At 43.7% G+C, this 21,245-nt stretch overlaps 1 protein-coding gene across 2 annotated transcripts; it reads right to left on the bottom strand.

The window, feature by feature from the left end:
• Positions 1–770: 770 nt before the first annotated feature.
• yipf6 (Yip1 domain family, member 6) lies at positions 771–21,084 on the bottom strand. 2 transcript variants are annotated; one of them, XM_063203081.1, is made up of 7 exons: positions 21,013–21,084; positions 19,543–19,671; positions 19,271–19,349; positions 16,301–16,343; positions 15,559–15,684; positions 4,247–4,407; positions 771–1,965 (listed from the first exon to the last, which is right to left on the bottom strand). In XM_063203081.1, exons 1-7 carry the CDS (start codon positions 21,043–21,045, stop codon positions 1,844–1,846), a joined length of 693 nt encoding a protein of 230 aa, XP_063059151.1. In that variant the 5' UTR covers positions 21,046–21,084; the 3' UTR covers positions 771–1,843. The 2 variants fall into 2 exon arrangements, with proteins under 2 accessions (XP_063059151.1, XP_063059150.1); XM_063203080.1 differs by lacking the exon at positions 21,013–21,084 and adding an exon at positions 20,176–20,867.
• Positions 21,085–21,245: the final 161 nt, after the last annotated feature.

Genomic DNA, 21,245 nt, shown 5'->3' with positions numbered 1-21,245 from the left:
CTTTCTCTCCCTCTCTCTATCTCCATCTTTTTAATCAAACTGTGAACCCCATCAATAAATGGAAAATGACTTCTTTCTTCTTTATCACATTTTAATTATGTCACATTAGGCCATATGTGTCCTGGAAAAATTCTGTCCGAACTGGGAGCACAAATGTGGAAATAAATATTAACCTTAACATATGTAAACTAAAAAAAAACCTTAAAAGAAAGATGCAGCAAAAGAAACGAAACACCAAGGACAAATTAATAATACTACCGGTTAGTAACTAGTTAATCACCATAACATCCAACGAGCTACACACTTCCATGTGTACGCCAAGACAAACTGAACTTTTCAGTTTCGTTTTTGATTACAAAATTTAAACAGAAAAAAGCAAATCAATAGACAGTTCATCAAAAACCCTTTTGACACCCTCCGAGTCAGAAAATTCCACCAACAGCGAGGCACTAAGTAAAGTGTACGGTGTGTAAACACACAGACCAAATGAATGGCCTTAACATGAAAGTATACAAAGAATGGGATGAACAGAATTTAAAATTGAATTTGTGCTAATGTGTGTGTGTTTCAATATTTAACCTTCAAGAGACAATCTCTGTTTTAGAAAATGCTGCTTTGAATAAAAAACACTCGACACCTCACCCATGGTGAAGCACTTCATAAGTTGCAGTTTGAACCAACGAACACACACACACACGCACACACGCACACACGCACACACGCACACACACACACACACACACACACACACACACGCACACACGCACACACGCACACACGCACACACACAATCAATCAATACATGAGACAGTGGGAGATGTGCAATTGCAGAGGAGCATGTGGTGTGTTTTTAAGCCATGCTTAACGCTCAGTACGACCTGAACTAGTCTAGTGTTTCTCTGTGATTAGTCTGAATGTGTGTGTGTGTGTGTGTGTGTATGTGTGTGTGAGCGCGTGTTTCTCAAATCAATAATCCATTTTATAATTCTCTCAAGGAGAAGAACTCATTGGGGGGTCTCTTCCTTCAGAATGCAGGGGCGGCATACCGCCAAGTTCACCCGACTGCCACCCACAAGCACACAACACACACATACTACAGTTCACGCTCACATGCACACGCGCACACACACACACACAAATTTAGAAAGCACCTAACACCTGCAGCGAATTTACACATCACAGAAATGTGCCCTGACATTATCTATGATTGAATTAGATAAGGACGTCGATAAGGATGCTTTCCAAAAAAAAAAAAAGGTAATTGAAAAAAAAAAAAAAAAAAAAAAATCCCTTCAAAGACACAGGAGCAGTGTTCACCTCCATGGGTAACATCCCTACCCTGCATTAGCTTAACCATAACTGCAATGAAGCAAAGCTGAGGAGAGCTGGATAGAGAGACTAGCAGGAATGACATTCAAGAGGGATTTTAGTCTGTGAGGCTGGATGAACCACGGCCGACCAGCCGTTTGGTTGGTTGGTTGGTTGTCGGTCGACCAGTCAGTTTGTTACCCCGCATTCCCCTTCCCCAAACCTGGGAAGACCGAGTGAGAAACCCTCCTCAAATGTTCCTCTTCAAGTCCAAAAAGAAACCCCCTCCTCCCGTCAACCACCTCTGGCCAGACCCATGACGGTCAGCGGGTCACACTCCCACCGACCGATGGGGGGGGCGCTATTTGGAAGAAGGGGTGTGTTTGTAAGTGGTGGTGCTGTTGGCAAGGGGGGAGGTTAGAGAGGTTCCGCCAGAGCGGACAGAGAGTCCATGGAACGTTGCATGTTGTGGAGTATGTATGCATGTACAGTACACGCATACACACACACACTCCAAATTTCGGTCCATGCCTTTTTATGAGGACGGCGAGAAAGTCAGGATCATCCACCCAATCACAAAGTAGAAGAGGAAGACGGGATACACCACCAGAGCTTTACGATTGGCTGGCTGGCTGTCCGCCAAGAAGGCTGTGGAAGCTGTGAAGCAGAGCAGGCACACACATACACAAAATGCACGCACGCATACATACACAGAGATAAAGAAGAAAGAGTCAGTTCAAGAGTGTGTTTCTAGAAGACATCACACAAACACATAACAGAGTGTTTCTAGAAGACATGACGCGCAGACGCGCGCACGCGCGCACGCACGCACACACACAAACTCCATTACCACTCCATTACCACACTAGACAGGATAATCATCCTCATCCACATGTGAGAGGAACATCAACCTGCTACCTACCCGAGCTGCCAAAGAGCCCCCCCCCATCATCATTACCTCTGACTGAGAAGAAGCATCTCCCTAGAAAATGAGCCTCCATGAGGTGCTACTCTTGACTGGCAGCAACATTAAAGGCAAAGAGAAGAGCTGAAGAGCTCAGTGCCCCATTTACTGTTTTTAAGCAGCGTGTAGAGGAGTTGAAGAGTGGGTAGGAGTGGTGTGTGTGTGTGTGTGTGTGTGTGTGTAGTTGCATGTGTGTAGTCTAAAAGCGTGTGCATGGGTGCGGGTCAGGGGTGACAAATCAACGCCAGCATCCAGCTAGTGTGAAATCACTCGTTACCCGAGTGTCACATTTCTGCTTATTAGGCTGACTCCCTCTTCACTCTAGCCACAAGCTATTTAGTTCAGCCGTGCAGAATGTAGTGACGGCTAGTGCCTGGGTTTGGGCAGGTACTCAGCTGTTTGTTTGGCACAGGGGAGGCTGGAGGCTTTAAGAATGCCAGCGGAGTTGTCCGCTCTCCTCTTCTCTTCAGCTGTACCATCGTGAGTTCTGAGACATGCTTGGCATACGAGTTGTTATACACAGCTCTGCCTGGCACGACACAATACTGCCACCTACAGGTGCAAAGGTTCACTACACCCATGGAGCCAAGGCGCCCGATATTTCATAGTGAAGGGCTTTATTGCTTTAAGTCTTTTCCTCCAACCATACCTTCCCGGCCTCCTCCCTCCCTCTCTGTCTCACACACACACACACTGAGTGAATGAATCAGCACTATTCACCTGCTCAAGTGGGCTACGTGGTAATGCAGGGCGGCAGCCACATTACTTTTCCGTGTGCCAGCTGAAAGAGGCGCCTGTTCAGACTGGACTACAGTGAAAAATATTCGATGGCCATGCGGATGTTAAGTGCATATTTTTAAGACTCCCACCCCTAGGAATGTGCACGTAAACAGCACACCTAAAAAAATCAATGAGGTACAGTACAGTACAAGATGTTCTCTGTGAGCGCTATGGCAGATTAAAACAACAACCAATGTAAATGGAAAAGTACAGCAGTCTGACAAGAAGTCAGAATAAAGTAATTTTGTGAAAAGATCATTACGCTATGCAGTCATCTTTTTTTAAATATATATATTTTTAACTTTCTAAGCCCTTAATGGACAAGTGCACTATTTCCATTAGCCCCTTTTCTGAATTGTCTTTGTCTCTGATGTTTGCTGCTGCCTCAACTTGTCTCAACTTTGTCACAAGTGGCTTGATTTTGTGAATGAAAGAAAAAAATGCATTGACAAAATGCTAAATAAAACACAACAGAACCCATGTTCTGCAACAAAGCTGGTTTAAAACAGCAGTTTTGGAATACCAATGAACAAAACGAAAGAGTTGGTCAGTGGCACATTCTTGAAAATAAATGTTTAGGGTGGTTTTAAGAACAGATAAGGAAATGCCCATAGATAGCCATTCTTAAGCCGTTTGAGACTAAATCCAAATTAGCCAAATAACAGAGACAACAAAGAACAAACATCAACAAATTGTTGAGTACCACTCTACTTTATTTCAGGCAATTCAGAAAAGGAGCTAAATGGTGTGCATTTATCCTTTAGAACTGCAGGGACTTTTGTTCTGCATTTGTTTATTTGTTCACCCATCCCTATTCATGATGGGATTCAACACATACTTTTCCGAGTGAAGCGACCTCACACTTAAAATCCCTTATGCTGTTCTTTCATTGTTCCATGGCGGACTCCTCACTCTGAAAACTACAGCCGGCCTTTGTCCTGCACCTTTTCCTGGGATATGCACAATCTTCACCATCAATTCAACACATAATTTGCGATACTCGTCACCTAATTTACTGTAGAATATAAAAGTCGATGACTTACAAAGAAAAACCTTAAGAAGGATCAAATACATTCTTATCATCAAATAAGGATCAAAGACATGTTTTTTTCACTTCAGATATAGGGCTGAATATTTTCAATACTCAATACTTCAATACTTTTCAGCCCACACGGCAAGAGTTGGGGTGCTTACCGAAGGTGGACCAGCCAAAGGAGGCCGTGACGATGATGAGGCGGACGATGAAGCCGGCGGTGCCAGATGACACCAGCAGCAGCACCAGCCGACACACCAGCATGGCTACCGTCAGAGGCAGGATGCAGTAGCCCAGTACACACAGACTCTGGAAGAAGGAGCTACAAACACACACACACACACACACACTCAGTCAGTCATTCAGGAGCAGGACACACTACCCCAGCACACACAGGCTTTGGAGGAATGATCTACACACACAAGCGTACACACAAAGAAATTACACTAAGCTGATGCTTTTATCCAAAGTGACTCATCGTTATTTGGGTACAGGCTATATGGGATACCCTTATAAAAGCGCTTTCGTCAGTGGTTCTCAACGTGGACACGTGCTTGTGATTAGGTCAGGGGGGCATTTCCTCAAAAAAAAAAGTTGAGGAGCACTGCCGTATGTGGACCCTGCAAGGAACACTTGGCACCATAGTAGAGAGGTTAAGCCCACAAAATAGGCCTTTGACTTCAAATGATGCAAAAGTCCCCTTTGGCATGGAAGTACCTTTGGGTCATACAAATAAATGCATCCAAAGACACAAGTGAGATCATTTTTTTTCCGGAAATAAACACGTTTTTCAAAATGGCCGCCAAATGCATCGAAAATTCTCTTTATAGTCTATAACTTTGCTTCTGTTATGGCTATGATGACAAATTTGGTGTCAAAGTATACATTTTTGGGGTCACGGAATCCAATAAAATGTCTCAAGTAAAGAAAAACAACAGTTTACCCATAAAATTGGAGGCAAAATATGCGAATAAAAAACCTGTTTATTTCCGGAAATTCTATTTGTATGACCCTAAGGAACTTCCATGCCAAAGGGGACCTTTGCATCATGACTTGAAGTCAAAACTCACTTAACCCCCCTACTACCAAGATTTACAGAACAAGGGGACTGCAAGAGCAAGCACCAACAAATATGGAGGACAACAGAGTAACAGATCACACACGCGCACACATGCATCAAATCACCTGCTCTCTCAAATGACTCTTTACCACCTACTGCAATTGTAACCCACATAAATTGCACCGGGTTATTTAATGTAGTTGTAGCGTTTCTCCCCCTGTCCACTAGAGGGCGCTGTGCTCCATATAAGCGGGTGCATTACGCAGAGAAGTAGAGACGAGAAGTGCATCCTTTTCCCCCTGAAGCTGAGAGAGATTCCCGTACGGAAGAAAGATAAATAATCACCTTAGTTTTGATACTACTGCGGCATTATTGCAGTAATCCTTTGTTTAACCTTTTCAAGAACACGTTTTTGTTAGAGTGCAACTTCTGAAGACCGTTTTGTGTGCTATATCGTCGAATCTCCGGTGAGTGTGTGTTTCTGTTAAGACAGCCAGTGTATCAGGCATTGGTTGGCTCCTTTTTACTTCTGAGGGGGAACGAACTATTTTAACGGTCTACTTTTGTATTTAATGTTGTTTGTGATGTATGTAGAGCTATAAAACCAATCGGAGATATATTTGAACTGAATGTCATTGTTGTAAGACCGCCGTGTTAGTTTAGAACGGCGATTTCATTTCTGATCTTTCTGATCACGTGCCCCCTGCGTGGACACTGGTGTGCGTGCGTGCTGTGGGATGATGCAGGGGCGTGTGCAGACAATGTTTAAGCTACGAGGTTACTCTATAGGGCTAATGTTTTCAGGCTTTATGCCATTGTACTGAAGTTTTGCATTTATTATGATGTAATATGCACATAAAGTAAGTTGCTATGGCTTACTGTTGATATTGTATTTTGGTTAACTGAATGTACATGTATTATGTTAACTGAGAGTTGCAAATGACATGCTACTGTCATTCTACTGAACTGGTACTGTACTGCACGGTTATTTCAGTACATGATTTACATTGGAGAAATGTTATTTGAGTTTAAGTATTAATACTCTATACTGCTGTGCAGATTGTTTTTTTTTTGTTGATGATCTTCTGCCACGAGAGAGAGAGCGATACGGCGAGCCAACCCGAGGACTGTGACCAGTGTGTGTGCGTCTACCGTGAGCCTGTGCCCTGGACGCATCCTGCTCTGGAATTACAGATAAGATTACAGATACAAGGCCTTGCTTGTTTTGTTTATTTTATTTTTCTCTTTACAAAGTACGTACGAAGACTACATTTTTGCATTTTTCTACAATTTCCCTTTTTTCCATTGAGGATTTAAAGGACGCTTATTGAACATTGAACTGAAACTTGGACATTGAAACTTGAACATTTGTATTGAACATTGAACATTGGACACTGAAACTTTTGAGTTGAACATTTGAGGTTGAACTTTATTACATTGTGTATTATATTGTATTTCGTTATTGACTGACTTTTACGCGACTGACATTAAGGGGTATTTTCCTATCCGTATCTTTTCTTGTGTGTCATAATAAATAATTCTCTTTTCCTCATTCAAGCCCGGGTCGTTGCCAACTCTCTCCTCATAGCCGAACTTAGTTCTGATCTCTAATCTGTTAAGTCAGAAGCGTTACATCCTTTTTCGTGGCGAGCCAGCCAGGAGAGTTTTGAGCACGACCCTTACCGTTAAATTAACATTTTTTCGTGTTTTCTACGCACTACGTGAATTATCGCTTTTTTTGTTACATTTAGTGAAGTCGTTTAAATCTGAGACATGGATTTCTTACAGAAGTATGGTGTTAAACGAGAGTGTTCTATCGCCTTACTCAGTGTTAATCACACTGATACCGATGCAGACATCACCGAAACTTTCGAAAAATATGGTAAAGTAGCTCAAATAGTGCGATTACCAAGCAGAGTAGACGGTAAGTGTTCTGCCATTGTTGAATTTGAATCTGATGCAGCAAGTGCTTCCATCGAGTCTCAACTTCCCTTTAGCATTCAGAGTATTACTAACAGTACTGTAACATGGTACATTAATAGTGTCGAGGCCCTCATGCTGACACCCCAGGACCCTAGCGACTCCAGCGATTCCAGCCACTCAGATGACAGTAGCGACGCTGACTCTGTTCATAGCGCCACTCCCCTCATAACTAGATCTAAGACTAAGACCCCCACACCTACGGAACTCTTCTTAGAGACACCTGAGCAGACTAAGACGAAACCCCTTGCTGTGGCCAAGCAGAGCGACACGCCCCCTGCATCTGAGGAGCTGGACGAAAATATGCTGAACCCCCCAGAGGTGAGACGCATCGTCGTTGAACATGTGATAAAGAACAAAGCCCCCCAATCCCAGAACCATTCCAAGTGGTTGCGGTCCTTCTCAGGCAAAGTGCCAAAGCCACCAGGCGAAGCTGACTTTGAAACATGGCTGCTCCACGTCGAACTGATGTCCCATGATCAAACCTCCATCGAGGTACAGCGAAGGAAAATTCTGGAAAGCTTGCTTCCCCCAGCGTCAGATGTTGTGAGGCAGCTAGGTTCGTCTGCCCACCCTAGAGACTACACTAGGCTTTTGGAGTCTGCTTATGGCATCGTTGAAGATGGTGAAGAGATTTTTGCCAAGTTTCTTAATACAAACCAAGACCCTGGTGAAAAGGCTTCCAGCTACCTACAGAGGCTGCAAACACTCCTGAGCACTGCTGTGAAAAGAGGCGGAGTCAAGCAGTCTGCCGTCAACCGCCACCTGATGAAGCAGTTTAAGCGTGGTTGCTGGGATCATGACCTTGTCCTGCAGCTGGAGCTGAAAAATCAAAAGTCCCTCGATTTTGCTGACTTTCTGCTGCAATTAAGAACTGAGGAAGACAAGAGAGCAACCAAACTTGATCGCATGAACCGCCACTTGGGGTCATCCAAAATCAAAACTTCAATGAACACTCAGAGTGTGGTGAACACCGCCTGCGTCTCTGAATACAATGCCAATACACTACAAGCATATGTACTGGAGACTGAGAATCTGAGGAAACAAGTTGCTGCGCTGCAAATGCAGCTCGACTCCAAGAAACATGGAAAAGAAAAAAAACAAAGGCCTGCTGTCCCCCAGTCTGCCCTGAGCCAATCCACAACCCAAGCAGAGGCTCAAGTCCACAGAGCCACTCCTCAGGTCGCACCCAGACCTCAGCCCAAAGCCTGGTTTTGTTTTCGGTGCGGAGGTGATGGCCACATAGCTAAAGTATGTGAGAACCCCCAGAACAAGGCTGCTGTCGACCTCAAGTACAAAGAACTGAAGGTGAAGCAGGACGAGTGGGCAGCTAAGTATGGTGTCCATTTAAACTGTTAGCGGCTTCTGGAGAGGGACATCCTGAAGCCATTGAAAGAGACACTAGTCCCAAAGAAAAGAAAAAAGCCCAATGTTGCTCCCTTACGCCCACAAGAGAGGAGCTCATGACTGGATTAGTTGGCTCAAGGTCCATGGTTAGTGTCACCATTGGAGGAATCCAGCACGAGTGTCTAATTGATTCAGGTTCACAAGTGACCACGATCTCCCAGTCATTTCATGAAACCTACTTACCTTCTCATCCAGTAAGTCCCCTAGACAACATAATTGATGTGGAGGGAGCAGCAGGCCAGCGTGTGCCTTATACAGGCTACATAGAACTTGACATTACATTCCCTGAAAGTTTCATTGGTAGGCCCAAGACTGTAACCACTTTGGCCCTCATTGTCCCTGATTACAGTGCCATCTCTGTCCTCGTTGGCACTAATGCCCTGGACCTTCTGTATGAAGGCTTCAACGAAAGTTCCAGTGCACCTGTTCAAGAGACCTGTGCATATGCTGTTCTTATCAAGCACCTTCGCTGTCTGTACAAGAGCAAGACCACACACAATGACAGAGTGGGCGTTGTCAAACTCTTGCACAAGAAAGCTGTAGTCATCCCACCAGGCCAAAGAATGGTGCTAGACGGCTACACAAGAAATGTCAATAGTTTTCCTGAGGCCCCCTTGTTAGTTGACTTCCCCTCTCGTTCACTACCAAGTGGGCTGACATTCTGCTCCTATGTCATGTCAAGCCCCAGGAAGACCTCTTTCAAAGTCCCTGTCTTGCTAAAGAATGAAACCTCACATGACGTCACAGTGCCTGCCCACTGCACTTTGGCTGACCTCACTGCTCCACTCTCCGTTTCTCCACTGACCTCCCTGAAGGGTGAAGGCCCAATTGTGCGCCCTGAGCCTGAACACTCCGTGATTGCTGAGAGCCCCATTGCCTTCGATCTCAGTGATTCACCCCTCTCTGAGGAGTGGAAAAACAGGATAAAAGAAAAGCTGAATTCCATTCCTGAAGTTTTTGCAAGGGGTGACCTTGACTACGGACACACAACAGCAGTCAAGCATAAAATCCGCCTTTCTGATCCAACACCTTTCAAGCAGAGGGTGAGACCTATCCACCCATCTGATTATGAAGCCGTCCGTCTCCACCTGAAAGAGCTGTATGACGCCAACATTATTAGAGAGTCTGAAAGTCCGTTCGCATCACCAGTCGTCATCGTAAAGAAGAAGAGTGGCAAAATTCGACTATGCGTTGACTACAGGAAATTGAATTTACAGACAATCAAGGATGCTTACGCCTTGCCGAACATCGAGGAAACCTTTGCAGCTCTAACAGGGTCCAAATGGTTCTCTGTAATGGATTTGAAGTCAGGCTTCTACCAGGTGGAGATGGAGGAGGACGATAAACCCAAAACCGCCTTCGTCACGCCCATGGGATTTTGGGAATTCAATAGGATGCCGCAGGGAGTAACCAATGCTCCGAGCACCTTCCAGAGAGTTATGGAGAAATGCATGAGTTCCCTAAACTTGAAGGAAGTCCTTGTTTTCCTGGACGACCTCATTGTTTTCTCAGAAACCCTTGAACAGCACGAAGAGCGGCTTATGAGAGTCTTGCACCGTCTAAAAGAATTTGGGCTCAAGTTGTCCCCTGAGAAATGTCATTTTTTCAGAAAGTCAGTGAGATACTTGGGACATGTTGTCTCAGAGAATGGAGTTGAAACTGACCCTGACAAGATTTCAGCACTCACCACTTGGCCCAGACCGAACAATATCAGGGAGCTCAAGTCTTTTCTCGGGTTCACAGGCTATTACAGAAGGTTCATCAAAGACTTTTCTAAAATAGCAAGGCCCCTCAATGATCTGACTGCCGGCTATGTCCCTGTAAGGAAAAAGAGCAAAACCAAGTCCTTCTCAAGCGCTGACCTCAAGTCACCTTTTGCAGAAAAGTGGACGTCCAAGTGTGAGGAAGCCTTTAAAACCCTAATTGAGAAGTTGACCACTGCCCCAATCCTTGGCTTTGCCAATCCAACTTTACCCTACATATTACACACTGATGCGAGCCTTCATGGTCTTGGGGCAGCCCTTTATCAGCAACAAGATGGACAGATGAAAGTCATAGCCTACGCCAGTAGAGGATTGTCAAACTGCGAGCGAAGATACCCCACTCACAAGCTTGAGTTTCTTGCTCTTAAGTGGGCCATAACAGACAAGCTGTCGGACTACCTCTATGGCGCAGAGTTTACCGTTGTTACGGACAACAATCCTTTGACTTATGTACTGTCATCTGCCAAACTTGATGCTGCCGGACATCGGTGGCTTGCCGCCCTATCTAATTTCAATTTCAACATCCAGTACCGGGCCGGCAAGAGAAACCAGGATGGCGACGGTCTGTCCAGGCGCCGCCATGACAGTGAACAGGCAGATTCCAGCTCTGAGGCTGAAGACAACAGAGTGCAACAGTTCCTGACGAAGTTCATGAGGGAGGAAAGTGACGCTACCTTTCCTCAAGAAGCAGTCAAGGCTGTTTGCCAGAGACACAACCTAGAAAAGCCCTGTAATACAGGAGAAGACAGTAACTACTTACCTGTGATCGTTGAGTCCCTTGCTATGGATGCCAACGCTATCCCGCCTGAATTTACCCACACTGATTTGCTTCCAGGGTCCAGCACCCTCCCCAGAATGTCACAGCTGGAATGGGCTGCTGAGCAAAGAGCTGACCCAGTAATCAGCAGGGTCATTGACATCGTCAGTGCAGGAAAGCGGCTTTCATACCGAGTGAGGCAGAAAGAGGACCGCGAAGTCCAACTGATGCTACGAGTTCAGGATCAACTTGTCATTGACAATGCCGTCCTCTATCGTAAGAGAATGAACAAGAGTGAGCCATTGTTCCAACTGGTTCTTCCCAAGAAGTATCGCGAAACAGCTCTTGAAAGTCTACACGACTTAGTCGGCCACATGGGACTCGAAAGAACAATTGACCTTGTCCGCATGCGTTTCTATTGGCCGAGGATGGCCATGGACGTAGATGCAAAAGTAAAAACCTGTGAGAGATGCGTTCGTCGCAAAGCAAAAGCTGAGAAGACCGCTCGTCTTGTAAACATTCGGACCAGCAGACCCCTCGAACTAGTCTGCATGGACTACTTGTCCTTGGAGCCTGATGGCCGTGGAACGAAGAACATCCTCGTCATCACTGACCATTTTACTAAGTATGCTGTCGCCGTACCAACTGCTGACCAAAAGGCCAAGACAGTAGCCAAGGCTTTGTGGAACCACTTTTTTGTCCATTACGGCCTGCCCGAACGTCTGCATAGCGACCAGGGTCGCGACTTTGAATCCTCAGTAATCAAAGACCTCTGCCTCCTCCTAGGGATTAAAAAGACAAGAACTACTCCCTACCATCCGCGTGGTAATCCAGTGGAACGGTTTAACCGTACGCTTTTGGAGATGCTGGGTACCCTTGAAGAGGAGAACAAAGTCAAGTGGCGTGACTATGTTCAACCTTTAGTGCACGCGTACAACTGCACCAAAAATGATACAACCGGCTTTTCTCCCTACCAGCTAATGTTTGGGAGGCAGCCAAGCTTACCCATCGACGTTGCATTTGGCCTTAACCCAGCTGGTCAGAGCAGTGTTACTCACACAGACTATGTGAAACGTCTCAAGGAGAACCTGCAAGAGAGCTACAAAATTGCAATTCAAAACAGTGAGAAAATTGCCCTGAAAAACAAAGAAAGGTACGACCTGAAAGTAAGAGAAACTATCCTGGAAGAAGGAGACCGTGTCCTGGTCAAGAACGTCGGATTGAGGGGAAAACACAAGATAGCGGATCGTTGGAGCCAAACCGTTTACAAAGTGGTGAAGCGCATCAATGATTCTCCTGTCTACGTTGTTGCCCCAGTCAATTCTGATGGTCCAGAGAGGACGCTGCACCGTGACTTGCTCTTACCTTGTGGCTTCCTAGCGCCATCCATCGAAGCAGAAGTGACTCAGCACAAGTCAAAGGAAACAGCAGTCCAGCCTTCTCAAAGTCCAACATGTGAGGAGGGAGAGCTGTTGAGAGATCCCTGTGAAAGTGAGGAAGAGCAAGTCATTGACTATGGTGTCCCTGAAACTACTTACCCGTCAATCACTATTGTGCATGAAATCCCTCAGACTAAAGCAACTCCCTCAGTGAATCCCACGACGTCCAACCTCCGACCTGAAGCCGAGGTGTTCCAGCCTGTTGCATGCCCGCAACAAGACCCTGTCGCGGATGAGTCTTCCAACTCCAGTGAAGAAGATCAGGAAGAGGGTGAATCGTCTGCTGATGTGGAAGAATCGGTTGCTGATGTCGAAGAGGAAAAGGAAACGACAAACCCTGTGGAAGAGGAGAATGAGTTGGAAACAGTGCCTGAAACAGAAGAAAGAGTTGAGCAGGAGTCTATGGGAAACACAAACCCTGATGAGTCATCAGAGCAGGAATGCAGAGTGGATAATGTCCAAGAGGGAGAAGATCCAGAGAGCACGGAAGTGAGACGATCAGCTAGACAGAGGGCAGAGCCTGACCGATTGACGTACCAAACGTTAGGGAATCCCCTGACTTTAGTTATGCAGTCTTTATTTAAAGGACTTGACCAAGCTTTTACTAAAGCCTTAGACCTGACTCCTGTGATTACTCCCACTCCCTTAGTCGTAGGTCACTGGAGGCACAGTATGATTTAGTAGTACATGCAGAGGCGCATGCACATTCAGGAGGGGAGGATGTAACCCACATAAATTGCACCGGGTTATTTAATGTAGTTGTAGCGTTTCTCCCCCTGTCCACTAGAGGGCGCTGTGCTCCATATAAGCGGGTGCATTACGCAGAGAAGTAGAGACGAGAAGTGCATCCTTTTCCCCCTGAAGCTGAGAGAGATTCCCGTACGGAAGAAAGATAAATAATCACCTTAGTTTTGATACTACTGCGGCATTATTGCAGTAATCCTTTGTTTAACCTTTTCAAGAACACGTTTTTGTTAGAGTGCAACTTCTGAAGACCGTTTTGTGTGCTATATCGTCGAATCTCCGGTGAGTGTGTGTTTCTGTTAAGACAGCCAGTGTATCAGGCATTGGTTGGCTCCTTTTTACTTCTGAGGGGGAACGAACTATTTTAACGGTCTACTTTTGTATTTAATGTTGTTTGTGATGTATGTAGAGCTATAAAACCAATCGGAGATATATTTGAACTGAATGTCATTGTTGTAAGACCGCCGTGTTAGTTTAGAACGGCGATTTCATTTCTGATCTTTCTGATCACGTGCCCCCTGCGTGGACACTGGTGTGCGTGCGTGCTGTGGGATGATGCAGGGGCATGTGCAGACAATGTTTAAGCTACGAGGTTACTCTATAGGGCTAATGTTTTCAGGCTTTATGCCATTGTACTGAAGTTTTGGATTTATTATGATGTAATATGCACATAAAGTAAGTTGCTATGGCTTACTGTTGATATTGTATTTTGGTTAACTGAATGTACATGTATTATGTTAACTGAGAGTTGCAAATGACATGCTACTGTCATTCTACTGAACTGGTACTGTACTGCACGGTTATTTCAGTACATGATTTACATTGGAGAAATGTTATTTGAGTTTAAGTATTAATACTCTATACTGCTGTGCAGATTGGTTTTTTTGGTTGATCATCTTCTGCCACGAGAGAGAGAGCGATACGGCGAGCCAACCCGAGGACTGTGACCAGTGTGTGTGCGTCTACCGTGAGCCTGTGCCCTGGACGCATCCTGCTCTGGAATTACAGATAAGATTACAGATACAAGGCCTTGCTTGTTTTGTTTATTTTATTTTTCTCTTTACAAAGTACGTACGAAGACTACATTTTTGCATTTTTCTACAATTTCCCTTTTTTCCATTGAGGATTTAAAGGACGCTTATTGAACATTGAACTGAAACTTGGACATTGAAACTTGAACATTTGTATTGAACATTGAACATTGGACACTGAAACTTTTGAGTTGAACATTTGAGGTTGAACTTTATTACATTGTGTATTATATTGTATTTCGTTATTGACTGACTTTTACGCGACTGACATTAAGGGGTATTTTCCTATCCGTATCTTTTCTTGTGTGTCATAATAAATAATTCTCTTTTCCTCATTCAAGCCCGGGTCGTTGCCAACTCTCTCCTCATAGCCGAACTTAGTTCTGATCTCTAATCTGTTAAGTCAGAAGCGTTACAGGAGCATGGTTTGAATCCAGAATTGAGTGAGTGTCACAAAAGATCAAGGAGGACCTTTTCTCATTTCCACTTCAGAAAATAGGTTGAATATTTTCAATACTCAGAGATGTAAGACTGCTGGTAGACATTTACATTTGTTGATGGAATCTGGAGTCCGTCATGGCAAAACAAAGAGGACGGCTATGCGTTCTACTTTTATATGTGGACTAGGCATGTCATCATTTTCCAAGCGGATGTAATAAGCAGGCAGGACGCATGTTCAGTTTGAACATTCGTGACACCAATTTTGCGAGCGTTCATTCCGATTTCATTGCTGGTGTATAGGGTACTTCATACTTAAGAACAATAATGGTTCCAACTTGTCTTTGTGCAAGACATGGTGCCCACATACAGTAATGCCTTCTTTCAATTCACATTGAACTTCCACTGGGAGTATCATATCCCCAGACACATTACTTCCAACACTCTGCTTCAACAACTCAGGAATAATAGTGGCTGTGGTTAGCCTAACACCAGATAGGACCAATAAAAGAGGGAGCTGTGAAGTGGGAGCTGTGTCTATGAATATGAACTGGGAGCTGTGTCTATGAATATGAACTGGGAGCTGTGTATATGAACATGGACTGGGAGCCGTGTATACGAATATGAACAAGGAACTGTGTCAATCTGTGTTTTTTAAGTCACTGCATCGGTCATGATGCCCAGACAATGCGAGATGTTACAGACATTACACACAAAAGTCTGAACAACCATCTAAAAAAAAGAATCTTCTTGTCGATTCACTTCTTGGCAGCTGCGGTTGCATCACTGCAAAAGCATCCATGAGTGAGTCAGACAAGTCCTTACTCAACAGCCGAACAGACATAGTAACTCACATGGTGCCTCCAAGAAGCTTGGAGTTGAGGGTGATGATGACAGAACCGAACCAGATGATGACGAACACTTCAGCAAACTGAGGCCCCCCGTCGTCTTTGCTGTCGGCAGAGCCTCCCTGCAACAGCCTGCAAAACAAAACAAGAAAACAGTTCCAGAACTTGCTTTACTTCCACACAGCTTGTTCTGTTTCAGTTTTAACATAAAATCATTGTACTGTATTGTATGATTGTTCCCTGAAATGTTTGAATACAACAAATAACCAATTTCATATTGGACAAAAGAAATGTGGAATCATTTTACAGACAATACATTACAATGATAAATTATATTTAGTAATATTCAAGGTTATGGTCAGAATAGACCAAATCTCTTCTACATTTTGACAAATGAAAGTGTACTTCAGCATTAATAATAATGCAGTTCTTCAGTGATTTATTCTCTTGGTGAGATGCTGTCCAGAATCCCCTACCACTACAACTGTGTGTGTGTGGTATTGGTTCATTGTGCATTGGGTAGGCAAGTTTGAACACATATAGAATGCACATAATCCTACACAAAAATGTGACTGCCTGACATACAGTACAACTGGTTGACATATTATGCAACCACGCTGAACTTCTCGGGGATGTTTTATCCAAACCTTTGGAAAAAATAACGCTTTATTGCCATCAATGTTTTAACAACATTTAGATGACACGCATGTTTAAATCACAAATCTCAAACAAAAACTCTCATACTTACAGAGCAAGTGTAACGCACAGTAGCAAAGGTCCCCAGAGGTCCCCTGATAAAGCAGAAAATAAGCAATCGTTAAGAAAATCACTTTTCACTCCTGATTGATATGTTGAAGGAAAATTCCTGCCAATTTCAACATGCAGTATAGGTTACACTACAGTACCCACAACTGCCACATTTATTGTTCAGCCCTTTTTGAGGTCTTAGCTAATCATATATTGTATTTTTATTTTGAGGGGGGAAATGATCATACTCCAAATATCATCCCAAAAGTTATTGCTGTGTTGTTAAGTGTCTGTTGAGGTTACATAACTTTTGGGATGATATCTGGAAACCATGATCCCATTAGAATGACAAAAATTCAACTCACAACGCTGCGTTATTGGGTACAACTGCATTCTGAAACGGACAGGAATTCTCCTTTGATGCAAGAACCTGCAGGAATGTATCAGGGTCCTTTCCCAAGTACTTGATATTCTTTGCCAAGTGATTGGTTTAGAAACTAAATTGCACAAGGTAACTCAAGTTAGCTCAAAAGTAACAATCCTAACAAGACAGAGGGGAATAAATTCAAAAGCCATCGGTAGCAGGATGCATCCTGACAAAGACAGAGCAAAAATGTTTCCACTTACAATCCAACTTTTAAGTGCCTCGTCGCCCCAGGCTGTTTCAAAACAATTTTCAGGTTTGCATCTAATGCATCTGCCTATCAAATAAAAATATGCTGCTTGCTGCTCAGCCTCCAGCACTTTCAAATCAAGTCAGGTCAGCTTTACTGCCAGGTTCTTCATATGCACACCACAGGCAATACAAGGACATTTAAATTATCTTTCTCTCTATCCCATGTAAAGGCATAGACATACAGGACAGACATTACAGTGCAAGACATACTAAGGGAAGATACTGTGGATATCAGTGCATTTTGAACGTTGCTTTTTGGTGTATGTTTCTGTATATCTTTCAAGCACTACACTGTCACAACCAATGGTTATTAAAAAAACACATGGTGGAAATATCACCAATCTCTACCAAGGACCTTCTAGTTATGTTACCTCCCACAACGCTGGTCGGTTGCTTAATTCAAACAGTTACATGATAGAAACAGTGAGATAGCTCTTTATCACATCTTGTTGTTGGCAAAGCTTCGCTCGCATAACAAAAACAGTGTACTGATTAGTGCTGTTGCCAGGTTGCAACAACCCGATAACAAAAAGATGGGGAGGCTGACATTGTGTGTGATCTAGAACAGGGTTTTCCAAACTTCCAGACAAGGCCTCCCTTTGCATGAGTCGTGACACATTTTTTTTTTCCTATGCATAACCATAGTCTATGTCTGTGTATCAGTGCCCCACTGGGATTTTCTTTTAAATTACAATTGTAATTATTAAATAGCCTAATGTTCAGAGATGTTATAGAATATTATAATGCTGTTTTCAAACTATTAGGAAAATGCTTATTTTGGTTTATTTTAGTGCACATTAATCATTCAATGGGGGCCCCCACTTTGAAAAGCACTGATCTAGAAGACTTGACCTTCAAAAGGCAACATCTGGTCTATAGACCCAGTCAGTACGTCTGGCTCACCCAGCGGGCAGAGCCTTTGCAGGAAAAAATAAATAAATTCAAATGAATGTCACTGAATGGCAGCTGTCAGCAGAGAGATAGCAAACGTAATTTACCATCACTATAATACTTCTACAAGGTACGTCTGAACGATAAGGTGTTCACTTTATTGATGAAAAACAAATGCGGAGGTAAGCCCCTGTACCTTGGTTAATATTCGTCCATAGTGATTTATCCATAGCGTTCACCCATTTGGGATATATCCCTTGCAAACCATAGCTGGCACTTCAGCAACATCATCACTGTTCTGTGAAGGTTCGTGAGTGAGGGAATCACTACGGACAAATATTGAACACATCACCAATTAAAACACAAGGTTGCAAGCAGCTGCCTTCATTTTCTGTTGATAAAGTGAAAACATGACCGGTGAAAATGTTTTGGATGCACCGTAAGGATGATAAATGAGTGTTGATAACAGCTGCCATTCACTGCCATCAATTTGAAGATGCCCGTTTTGCCCTCCAAAACGCTCCGCCCGCTGGGCGGGCCAGACTGGATCTACGAGAGCTTTTGAAGGTTGTGTTTGCAATGTGCCTCCACAGTAATTACTACGCTGGTTTGCTCAACCAAAACTCCCCCTGGTTGAGTTCAGGAGGGCAAATTAACCTCTGTCTGTCAATCTAATTCTAATCATGTTTGTTCCATTCCAAATCCAATTAATATTTCACGGACCTCGCTGCAGCAATATTTCCAACACTCAATAGTCTCTGGCAAACAGAGATGGCATCTCATCTGCATTGGATAGTGATGACTGAGTGATGAGTAATATGCTTATGCAAGTCAAAGAAGCAGAAAATTAAAAATGAGGGGGAAGTCATGCATCTGATTTAACAACTTATTTGTCTTATCAGTCTCATCCAGAAAATAATATTATTAAGGACTGTATCCCCTTTCCAGAGACACCGTCTCGCCACTGGGTCGGGACGTGGTAATAGTCACTGAAAAAAACGTAACTACCATAGTACTACACTATTTCAGTCCACTGGACCTTCAGTAACATTACCATTTGGTCATTGCCATTCTGATAAGTGGTAAAAACTAATTTATAGCAGGGGTAGTGTCTTATGGCATGCGCATTTACACCTCAAATTATGGAGAAATGAGAGGAGAGATCTGCTTTTTACTGGTAAATCTGTGTGCGATCAAACTGCAAAATTTAGAGAGAGTGTATACAACTGTCCCAGTTGCATGCTGTACATGCCGCAAGCTACATCAACTTGTTTAACTCTGTGTCTGCCCTCTGCAACTTTCGTCCCTCTACTTTACCCTGACTTGACTCCACAGATCAAAGCTGCCGGCTTGGTTTGTATCCTCCACATACAGCAGAGATTTAGATTCCTGCAGGGTACTCACAGTCGCGCAGAAGGGCTGAGCTCTTCTTGGGATACATGACGTGAACAAACTTGTTCCCCACAGCTTTCAAATCTCTCAACTGCAGGAGGGAAGAAAAAAAAAAGATTTCGGTTTAAAATCTGCACTTCATCTTAAGACATGTTGTGTCTTATAAGTGTGTTCTTTTCCCCTCCATCATTTTCAGGAGCAACAAATCAGAGTGCTGATCCACGGAGAGCTAAAAAATATATATGGTCTTCCTGAAGGCACCTGTAAAAGTGCATAAGTCTTACAATGGTGTCTTTGACCGGCTCGTCCAGAGTGGAGAATTCATCCTCGGTCCCCCGGGATGACACCGGCACGGCAATATCTCCTTCTACCGGAATGTCCTCAGATATGGACACATCTGAGAGCCCGGCAAACTAAGGGGTAGAGAGAGAGAGAGAGACAGACAGACAGCAACAGAGAGAGAGACAGAGAGAGACAGCAACAGAGAGAGAGAGAGAGAGAGAGAGAGAGAGAGAGAGAGAGAGAGAGAGAGAGACAGACACAGACCGAGACAGAGACAGAGACAGAGACAGACACAGAGAGATCAAACCCACTGAACGTGAGAGATACACGCAGACACAAAATATATGTCCCAAAGACCACGATATCTACTGCAGTTAACAATGCTATGTCAGCATAGTTTGTGAAATTCAGAAAAGGGATTGCAATAAAGAAAAATCAATTTAGGAGCAAATGGGAATTACATTTAGCTCTCAATCTTGTAGCTCTATGTGCATCTGTTTTGCTAGTCTATGCATGATCATACTGGTTTACAGTACAGTGTACAGTAAACCAGCATGATCATGGTACAGTAACAGTTGGAGGACAGGTCAACAGTGTAGTTAGTAGCCACCGAGATGAATCACATTTAATAATACCTTTTGTTCGTGGCTGTGAAAGCAGTGAACGAGGGGCATGGCAAGCCGCTCCTAACCAACAGCTCAACTTTTGCACCCAGGACAACTTTGTTCGCACGTTATCAACTTAAGTTCGCCTCGCCATGTCACGACGATGAAAAGGTCAATGATGTGTCGTATGTAAGATGACAGCAAACCAAACAATAGTTTGACCAAATCCACTGTCAACTCATTCAAACTATTATTCACTCGTTGACGTTATAGTGACAGCAAAGGGTTGTAGTCAGTCATGTCAAGGTCTCATAATGAGACACGTGAAGTCTTTCATTGAGAAAGGCTTCGGCTAACATCGGACAACAAGTCAAGCCAAGAAACTCAGTAGTTTCCTAGACGTGCATCAAATACTTGGCTCATTAAACACATATAGCATAAACGACTCCAGAGAAATGGACTTAAGTTGCCACCAATTCAAAAAGATGTCATGTATGTTGACATGGCTAATCTGACTTCCATTAGCCTGCTAATGTTAGCCTGTGGTGCATCTATCCACGAGACAAACGTCTTCAAATAAAGAACAAAACAGTGTATAGCTCGTGCTTATCAAGAAGGGGGATCAAATGTCTTGCAGCAGTCAAAACAAAATAAGGGAAGTTATGTTACTGACAAGCTAGCAGTGGTGTACATCTGAGAGCTAATACTAGCTATGTGTTGTCGAGACTGGATATAACATGCTGTTCACTAAGCTGGTCCTTACTCTGACCATCCTCAACCCATGGTTTATTTTATGACACATATGAAGAAGTGTACAATCCCTAAATAAAAATAAAATACAATTACAAATGCGTAGAAATATCTCACCAGAGGTTTGTTGGCTTCCTCAACTTCCGCCATCTTTACAGCTCTTCACGGATGCGGCTACGTCATCTGTTTTGTCGTGGACGTTTTCAAAAAGACGTGTCAAATCACATCCTCATTAACTTCAAAACTGCGCCCAGACTTTGCAAGCCAAGCGCATGCATGCATGCAAAACAATTAATTCTGTGTGAAATTATCTCTCTAGTCTCCAACATAACTTTGAAGTGTCCAATTTA

This window comes from Engraulis encrasicolus, chromosome 7 (genome assembly GCF_034702125.1).
Source record: "Engraulis encrasicolus isolate BLACKSEA-1 chromosome 7, IST_EnEncr_1.0, whole genome shotgun sequence".
In the NCBI taxonomy this organism is placed as follows: domain Eukaryota; kingdom Metazoa; phylum Chordata; class Actinopteri; order Clupeiformes; family Engraulidae; genus Engraulis; species Engraulis encrasicolus.
This window is presented reverse-complemented; position numbering and strand designations above follow the sequence as displayed.